Raw genomic sequence first — 10,088 nt, 5'->3', positions numbered from 1 at the left:
CTACCTAAATTTTATACCAATGTATTTGGCCTTTGATTAATGAATAAAGTGTGTTTAGTCTAAAAAAGGAAAATAGGAATAGTTTCTAATAAAAAGGCAAATAGGAAGCGGGCAGAAAATAGGAGGACTTTTTTTTTTGAGACAAAGAAAATAGGAGGACTAGAACATGTCAGTCAGCTAGGCTCAGCTCAGCTCAGCTGGCCAATGGCCCATATCCAGCAGGCCAGCATTTCAGAAGGCCTCCAGACGAGCTCTGGACCAATTTGTGCGAGAGCAGCTCCCCTGAATCATTCTCAGAAAAAAAAAAACTCCTCTGAAGACGGCGCACGCCCGGCCCCGCAGCCGTCGGCTCGCCGGTGAACTCGTCCACCGCCATTCGCCCGCCGTCCTCGCCGTGGCGGCACCTAGCTGCAGCACAACTTCCTTTCAACAGGTTGCTTTCGATTTCTCTCGCTTCTTTCCGATCTATTTCAATCTCATTGGCTGAACAAGTGGTGTGCGGATTAGATTTTAGGAATGCAAGTTAGGGACTCTGTTAAGGCCAATGTCTGTCAGCAGACTAGCAAGATCTTTAAGCAGGTACGAGCTCAACTGCTTTAAGCCGAGCACTAGCAGGGGCGATTCCAATTCCTTTCAACAGCTTTATTTCAATGTTAACTCAATAAGTGATTCATTTTATGGATCGATTTTGTTTTGTTTTGTGGTAAACTTTTATAGATTGATTTTAAGGATGGTTGGTTGATTTTTTTCTCAGGTTGACGTTTCAGGTTTCAGTTATGGTTTTGTGGTCGTTTTCTCCTATTGTGGTTCATCCCATTTTGTCAAGTTGAGTTGATCTGCTTATTATCCTTGGCCCCGCAAGAAAATTACCTGCTCATTCTGCAGGGTGGTGATGGATCCCTAGTTCAAATGATGGACATACAGTTTGGTAGATTTGTTTAACTGTCCGTGATAAAAATTCAGTGGCTCCTCTTCTTTATAAACTTGAATGTGCAGTTCACCTACAGTAAAATTTAGTATGCTGCCATAAAGACTGTTCAACATTGAGTTCCGATAAAGGGCGACTTTATTATCTCATGTTCAACATTGAGTTAACAAATGAGTTTTTATCTCCGCAGATAGGTTGGCCATTACAGGCTGAATTAGTTGACGGCCTATCTTTTGAATTAAGAGGTGTGAAATGATTTCAGGATCCTTTCGACACAAAGAAATTTCTGTACACTGAAAACTGTAGGACTTGGTCAGTGCATGCTAAGTCTCTCCTTGAATAGTACGCTATGCTCAGTATGGTTATCAATTTCAGGCTAGTTGCATACTCCACTAGATTCAGATAAATGAAGTGTTAGCAGCAAACAACCAAGAGTTGGTTCCAAGTCAACAGTCAAGTCTGTTTGATGTTGAAAAAAACATGTGATGATGCTTCAGCAACAACGACTCGACAGTTGGTTCTGGGTCAAGTCTGCCTGATAGAAAGAAATATGTGGTGATGGTCCATCAAAGATCAAAGAGTTGGTTCTCAGTCAGGTTCATCAAAGATCTGCATGGTGATGGCTCGTAAACAAATGACCCCAGAGATCAAGTCTGTGATAAAGCAACAAAAATGCAACCAGATACAAAGCATGACGTGCATGGAATGGATCCAATTTTAGTGAGTGAAGCACTGGCATTTTCTATGGTAAAACGTTTTACTATTGACCAGCAAGGTGGACTTTGTAACCAGCAGAGACGTCAACTTCCAAGCTCGGTGTTCATTCCTGAGGATGCAGATCGATCCCTTCTTTTTTGACCAGGAAGCATGACTTTGATAACCAGCAATAACTGAGAAGCATGACTTTAGCAATCGCCGGGGGAGGCAGGGGCAGAGCATAAAAAGAGTTTGTAGGGACATCAACTCTTCAACTTCCAAGCTCAGTGTTCATTCCCAAGGATACCAGTTCCCCTAAGCTCCAGTGCCCACAAATGGAGATTTTCATTTCTGCGTTGATGGGTGACCTGTCAAGGAGAATAGACCTATGTATCTTCAACGATTGGGTAGAGCTACTGAAGATGTTCTGGTTCATGGTATTAATCAGACATGCTGTTCTGAAGAGGAACTTCCCAACATAACGAACGTGGATGTTTGGTATGGAAATACTAGGCCCCAAGGTATATTTAAGGCTCTTGCATGGAAGTCTCGGATACCACCCTACCATTGCTACATCCAGACGTGTGAGATTCGAGAGCTGCAAGCTAGAGCGGTTAAGAGGAAGCGCCCTCTGATGAATGCTAGTATTAGACATGTTTAGTTTTGTCAATGTAAGTTTTCTGCCATGTTGTATAACTGAAAATAATAATGTATATGCTATGGAAACATACGTTTTCTTTATTATGCCCCTTGGCCAAGTTTGTCCAGAGCGTAGCAAAGTTGTGCCCCTTTAGTTTGAATAATACTACCCATACCAGTGCTTCTTGCTTGTCTTGATCAGTCATCAAGGTCAACATGCATGTGCGTAATCTTGTATTTGTATTGGTTTTCGCTATTATAAGAACTTTACACTAAACACAGAACACTAGTATGCCACCAGACTGTTTGGTGAATAAGCTCGTAGACGATGTATCTGCTTTTTATTTGCAATAAAACTAGCCATGATGGCCATCCCTCAAAAAAAGTATGCCACTATGACGCTCATGATTCCTTCATTTACTGTTTCTGAAACTAGTTTGACAACATAGTTCCGAGCTTCTGTGTAGCTATAATATCAGCGTGTGGTATTTTTCTTCCGCTGAAAAGATTAATTGTATGATCTAGTGGGTTTTTTTATCTTAATTTCTGGGTTCTCGTTATTAAATCTTGCTACTCTCACTCGGTAAGGTCACATTGCGATCAATTTGACAGTGTGCTCTGAAGAACCACAACTCATGGTTATACAGCGAAGTATGGCTTAGAATATGTATGTGATGATCATCGACCCAAGTTACCAATGACATGGCCTCGTTGCCTTTCATAAACTATAACGTAAAAATGGCTGTGTGCATCATAATGATTCTAAAGTCTCAACCTCTTAGTCATTCTGTGTCTGTTTTGATAAGGCCGCGGGGGTAAAACTCAAGGTGGATGGTGGCTTCTCTGCGAATGCCACAATCAGCCAGGGTCCATGGATCCTGCAGGCATTTGCCACCGTACACGAACCTACAATCAGCCATTAGCTTCCCCTTCATCTGGATCTTACTCCTCACGGCAGCAACCGTGTCGGAGCTTGCCACGTCAAGGGTGATGGTCTCGCCTGTGAAGATCTTGACAAAGATCTGCATCTTCTCCACCGATGGTGAGCCTGTTCTTCTTTTTGAAGGTGGCAACAGTTGTGCTTCCTGCTGAAACCTCCCCTTGAACGCATCTGTCAGCGCAGTCTCTGAATTGATCGCCGCTCGCAGTAGCGCGACAGCCTGCAAATGTTTGATCCACACAAGAAACTTAAAAAACCTAAAGCCATCGACTGCCATGACTCATTTCTAAGAAGAAGAAAAATGAGTGCCAAGGCTGTATATATAGAGATAACTTGCCTCTCGTTTGCTGACAGCAATGTCCATCTCCACTACATTATCCCGGTTTCTCTTGCACCAGTGCTTCAGCACCGACACGGCCGAAGCTTGATGTATACGCAACTCGTCGTCGACTACATAGGTGTGATCATCGACAAACACCGAATCGAACAACTGGCAAGACCTTTTATCCATTGCGCGGGAGTACTGCCGCTTCCCGGTCCGGCAGAGATGATACCACTCCACAATTGCCTGATCCGACCCATCGACGCCGTGGGTCTTCAACGGAGCAATACTAGGATCGAGCAGCGTGCTCTTGTCACCGAAGCAGGGTCCCGTCAGGAAGCCAGACGTGTTGAGACCATCGGCACTGCTGTAAAGATTGTTGAAGCCGTGGAACCGGTGAAAGGTGCCGGCCAGGTTCTTGAGGATGCATCCCATGGGGTAGGTCAGGAAGCTGAGGAGCAGGTCCACGAAGTCATGCTTGCACTCAGCGTACATGACCTTTCTGTCCTCCCTGTCGAAGAAAAGCTTGATGCTCATCTGCGGACCGGGGTCTCCGTTGGCCTCTTGACGCCGAGGTTTGGTAATCGTGAGCACTGATGTGTCCATCAAACAAGAATCGGTTCTTTTCGCGAGAAACACATCGGTGAATATGTTGGTGGACGAGACACATGCTCTGAGCAAGGAAACAACCTGAAACTTATGCAAATCAGTGCTGCAGATAGAAACAGTAGGATCATAGTACCACAGTATGGATTCAGGCCGGACGACCAAGGAAATGTAGTTCATTCACCTGGGTCCATCCGACGTCGACCTCCACTTCGTAGGCGTCATTGATCCTATCTCCGAGGAACCTCTGAAGAAAAGACAGGACGGTGCTCGTCGCCGCCGGCTTGATCACCAGATCGTCGCTGATCACGAACCTCTCTTTCCACTTGGAGAACACCTCTGTTTGTGTTGTTAGGTTGTACACATGCACAAGCCTAACCATGACATCCAAGCACCTGCAGCCGTGCTGCTGGTTGTGCCCCTGTGGAATCAGTTGCGTGGCAAGCGATCGTACCTGCGATCGAGCATATAGAAATTCCTCATGGGTATAACCAACACATTGGCAGCAAGAGTGAGAAGAATCATCTTGCGATCTGATCAAATTCTGTGGGGTAGGTACCAGGTAGGAATAGGATACAGACCCAAATTCATCGGCGTGCGTAGGCCTGAGAAGCGTGCCATGGCAGGCCTCGCTCTCCAACAGTTTAGCGTCCCCCAGGTGCCGGACGCTGGCGCAGAGGCTTGTCAGGCAGCCCGGCGAGGACGCGCCTGCGGCGAGCTGGACGGCGGAGATCGGGAGCGTGAGGAAGGCGAGGAGGACGTCCACGAAGTCGGAGCCGGCGTCGGCGAAGAGCACGCGGTTAGACGACCTGTCCACGCGGCGAAGAGCACGAAGGCGAGAATTGGGGATCTGGGAGAGGAAGCAGGGGAAAAGCACAGATGTGGGGGAGAAAGTGTTTCTGCCTATTACATTCTCGATGCCTGCCCCGTCGGCTCACCGTTCTTTTAACCATCACAGCTCCCAGTTAGCAGGGTCAAAATACTTGTTGGGCTTCGTCTTCCTCCTGGGTCTGGCCTCGTCCGGTTTGGGCCCTTGCTGGGCGTCGTTGGGTTCCCTGGGCGTGACATTACAGTGTCAGAAGAGTTTTTAGCATTGCAATGGATGATACATAGTTGGGCCTTGGCCTCTTTGGATTTTCTGGCCACCATTTACTTCTCTAAAGTCCCAGGGTGTCATACTTTTAACAAAAAAAAATGCTAGAGTCTCTAACAGACAGATCTATGGACTGACCTCTCCCTTGATTTTCAGTTGATAATCCCTTTGTGAATTCAACCTAATACTCCCCTAATTTTACCTAGTTTTAGGAAATCCCCTCATTTTACATGGGTGCCCACATCATCGTGTGTGCTCCTTCCATAAGATAAACCTTGCCAAAAATAGTACATTTTTTTAACACGGTACAGAAGCAAGCGCTCATACATATGCACATACACTCACCCTACCTCTATGAGTACCTTAGAGAGACTGGGCCGGCATTTCATCTTGAGATTTACGAAGTCAACGTAGATGACTCGTCGTCGACGGGAACATGTCCTCCCATTGAAAGCGCATCGTTGAAAATCCTGAAATAAATTCAGAAATAATGCGAGCACCAAAATTTAAACCCTGATGGCCTGGGATACCATTGTCCAACTAACCATCCAACCAAAGGTTGATTCGCAAAAAAATACATCTTATTAGATAAAAAGGAACAGAGGCTTATAGGTGTAGTGAAGCTAACATTTTAATCACTGGGCATCCGCACTTGAGATTGCTACTGTCGCACGGTACTCAAGTATGTTATCTTTTGTAAACCAACTTGTAGTTGGATGGTTAGAAAGGCAGTGGTACCCCAACTCAACAGGGATCAGACCCCCAGGTTTGATGTTTTGGTGTCTCATAAAGATAGAACATTCTTTAGAGGGGGGGGGGGGGGGATGTTCCCATCGATATCGAGACGTCAATGGTGACTTCGTCAATTTTAAAACCTACCAGCTCAATCTCTTGGAGATGCTCGTAGCGGTAGGGTATGCATGTGTGCGTTCATAACGGTGAGTGCATGTATGTATGTTTGAGTGTTTTCCGTTTGTATTGTGTTTCTAGAAAAAAAATGTTACTTTTTTACCTCACTCATTTTTTGAGTCATTTTTTTTACATCGCTCATGTACGTTACTTGCTAACCATAGTTGGGCCTTGGCCTCTTTCAGTTTGAGCGCAAAATATGAAGAAGCTAACCATCCCATCGTCGCTTGGACTTCAACCGAACTAATACACCAAGGGTCAACGTCAAGATGTAGCTTGTCGTGGACAAGACGCATGCGCTGCTTGCATACGTAGGCGCCGACTTTGTCGATGTCCTCCTTGGCTTTCTCCATGGTCGGCTGCCTTGGCTCCTACCATAGTAGGCTTCTCATGCCTTTTCATGCCCATGAGTTTGGGTCGACCCATGAGTACGTATCACCTCAACATTGATCTATATGGGTTTAGAGACAAGTTGTACCGTGGCATATCGGGAACATATGTAGCAAATCCCAAAATATCACCAAGTAGTTATTAGTTGCTGCATTTGTGACGATCTCGTGAGCTATTATTAGTAATCTGAATTGATCCGATTGATTCTATTCTTGATTATACAATATGAAGTAATATAAATAGAGGACAAGACCAAGAGGCCATACACCGCAGAAGAGATACTTTTATTATGTATCAGAGTCACAGAGCTATTATCATACCCAATCACCATGAGCACCAACGACACCCTCGCCACCTAGATAAGCATGAGGTATCTCCTCACGTGCATCCACTTTCTATCCTTGAAAGCTCGACCTAGATAGTATCGTGGAGCGCTACAAACCATCATCAAGGGAAGCAGTGACGTTGCTCTCTAGACTCCAAATGCTACCTATACCACCTGGTGGCAAGTCGGCTAGATCATCCTCGACACCCTCCTCTCTACCATGACATATGAGTTGCTCAGGTCGATGACCCCAATGGGCAAGTGTGCACTAACTATGGTGCCATCTCTCCTAGCTCATGAAGGCAGGACTGTCACCGAGTACTTCCATAAGATAACCAGTTACCCGACGACCAACATGGTGTCAGCGTAACCGGTCATCTTGTGGAAATATTCTGTGGACACCATGTCTTTATGTCTTCGTTCTAGAGTTGGGAGAGTTGGCACCAGAGTTTGTGCACGCTTCCCTTGGTGGCCTCCATCATGATTTTCAATGGTTCCACTTTTGTTGTGTTTGTTTCATTGTTTGACATGGTCGAGCACTGCAATCAAAAGAGTTTCCCCCAATGGCATCCATGAGCCAAAGAGGTCTGTGAACGGGTTGTGTTTATTTTTGAACTTGCGTAGATTTCCTGGGTTTGTTTTCCTAAATCACTCTCAGTTCTCACTAAAGGACTACTGCTCCTAGATTATCTGCAACACATCAACGGAAATGAAGAAGTTTCTTCTCTGTATTTTTTAAATGACAATTTTAGATGTTTTTTTGCGGGAAGACAATTTTAGCTGTTTAATACCAATGCACATTAAGAAAATGTTAAATGGAATATCACACAAACTATTATCATCAAATAAGTACTAAACCATATAAAATTTATGCTCTCTAAGTTAGAGAGTACATGTATACCAATATATGTGGAAATAACATTTACATACAGACTGCATATATGCTCTTTGATTTATGAGCTTTTCTAATTGATCATTATAATCAAGAATGGATGATATAAGGCTCGTTTGGATTGGTGCCAATACCTGCCCAACTATTTTTTTGGTGTTGATCGAGTGCATGGGCTATTGCTCGAAGGGAACCAATTATTTGGCACGCCCGAGCTAGCCCACCCTTCCATCTCACTTTCATGTGAAATTTTACGTTATCAATCGGTGAGATGTGGGCGGTGAAGGCTTCACCAACTGCTTGGCATGCGCATGCATTGGCAGGGCCAACTCGGCCAGGAACCAAATAGTCACATAATATCTGAAGACCAGATTTCAAATATCACAAGTGAGTGAAAAATAGCACCACGACTTTTATTGATGAAATATTGTTTCATCAAACACTACTTAATTAGCGAAAAACAAACAAACCTGGAACTAAACGGGCATTTTGTCGAACATGTTGAGTCAAACATCAGTGGACATGAAAGTATAAGAATGTTGCATGGGGTCGTAAGAAAAATCTTAGTTCTAAAGTATCATCCACAAAGTTAGAACATATTTAGTGATTATTACTACCATGGTATCATCCACGCCTAATTTGGAGGTTGTGAAAAAAAATCATGGCATCCTGATCATTAACCTTCTACATCATCGTTATTGTTTGACGATTCTGAAATGAGAAGAGAAATGACAAAGAATTGTGTCAAATTCGCAGTGTGGGTGGAAAGATTGGGGGATTGTGGGCCAGATACACCACCGACGACGGTGATGGGCTTGGATTGGAAAAACGGATATAGTTGGCGGTGGAGGAAAAAGAAGAGTGGTTTAATGGTAAAATATAGTGTTTGACACGACTGATGTTGAGCAACTAAAAACCACCAATATATACTCCCTCCGTTCTAAAATAGATGATCCAACTTTATACTAACTTTGTACTAAAGTTAGTATAAAGTTGAGTCATCTATTTTGAAACGGAGGGAGCAGATGTGTTCCGTGTTGCAATCGCACGGGCATTGGCCTAGTGTTTTAGAAATTGGTATGATTTTTTTGTCTGAGTAATAGTGATTTAGCTCTTCCACTTGTCAAAGGACAGGCCAATTACTAGGGCAGGCACGAGCATAGCTCTGCCCATAACATTAGCAGTGGTATGCTCGTACATGGTCGCTGGTGAGGTATCGGAGGAAGATGCCGGTGAGGGAGCAGGTCATAAGCTGTCGCCACGTACAACACCACACCTTGAACATCGTGATCTTTTTTTAAGCAACTGAACATCGTGATGTGCCTGCGAGCGAGCAGCGCCAACATCACCGTCGAGTTCAGGTTCCTGCCAGCCGCCGGACACATGAAATTTTTTGTCGTCACCAACAACCCGCCGCCAGTGCCTCGGCAGAGGTAACCACGACTAACGACCGACATTGGCATAGCCGCACCTGACAATTCCGACGCCCCTGCAATTTTTCCTTTTTTTGTGTAAATTAACCGCCCATGCAAGGTCACGAAGCAAAATCACGTGTAACAAGGTAAAAAAGCAGGACATTTTTGTAACATTTTAAATTTTATGAATATTTTCATTTTTATCTTCTTCTTATGTTATCTTATTTTAAATACACGATCCATTCTTGGTTTTCCTTTCTTATTTCGTTTTCATTTTTTCCTTTTCTGTTTTTTTTGTCTTTCGGTTCATACTTTTAATTCCTAGTGTTTCAAAACAAAGTCATGTTTCTAAATATGTTCAACATGCATTTAAATTATTCATCATGTGTTACAAAAATGGTCATTGTGTTTTTTAAAAGTCAGCTTGTATCTAGAAATTGTTTGTCCTGTATTTAAAAGTAGTATTCATCATGTCTTGAAAAATGATTTGTCATGCATCTAAAAAGTATTTATAGCACATTTCAAAATATACATTCTTCTTTTAAGTAATTGTCATTGATTTTTTAGAAAACAATTATCATGTATTTAGAAATTGTCCAAATTGTAATTCAGAAATGGTCATTGTCTTTTAGAAAATTGTTCAGCATGTTAAACAACATGTTCCTCAAATATTTAAAAAAAGTGATTCTTGTAATTTTCAAAACGTTCATTGTGCATTTTGAAAATTTTGGTCGTATTTAAAAAATGCATGATGAACATTTTTAAATACATGACTGACATTATTAATTACATGAAAAAAATTAAATACATTATGAACATTTTAAAATACGTGATAAATATTTCTCAATACCTAATGGATGTCCTAATACACGATGAAACTGTTTTAAATACATGCATATGGACATTCTTTTAAATGCATTTTATTTTTTTCTCTAT

The 10,088-nt window shown here is 43.1% G+C and overlaps 1 protein-coding gene across 1 annotated transcript in view; it reads right to left on the bottom strand.

Moving 5' to 3' along the window:
• Positions 1–2,882: 2,882 nt before the first annotated feature.
• The window catches only part of LOC123101796 (uncharacterized), a 38,762-nt gene continuing 31,556 nt past the window's right edge, over positions 2,883–10,088 (bottom strand). Inside the window, exons 3-6 of the mRNA XM_044523085.1 lie at positions 4,691–5,052; positions 4,316–4,585; positions 3,541–4,215; positions 2,883–3,423 (exon numbers count right to left, since the gene is read on the bottom strand). Of these exons, the coding sequence (XP_044379020.1) occupies positions 3,046–3,423; positions 3,541–4,215; positions 4,316–4,585; positions 4,691–5,052 (1,685 nt within the window). The 3' untranslated portion in view covers positions 2,883–3,045. The remainder of the gene's footprint in view (positions 3,424–3,540; positions 4,216–4,315; positions 4,586–4,690; positions 5,053–10,088) is intronic.

The sequence above is a fragment of the Triticum aestivum genome, chromosome 5A, assembly GCF_018294505.1.
Source record: "Triticum aestivum cultivar Chinese Spring chromosome 5A, IWGSC CS RefSeq v2.1, whole genome shotgun sequence".
NCBI lineage: Eukaryota > Viridiplantae > Streptophyta > Magnoliopsida > Poales > Poaceae > Triticum > Triticum aestivum.
This window is presented reverse-complemented; position numbering and strand designations above follow the sequence as displayed.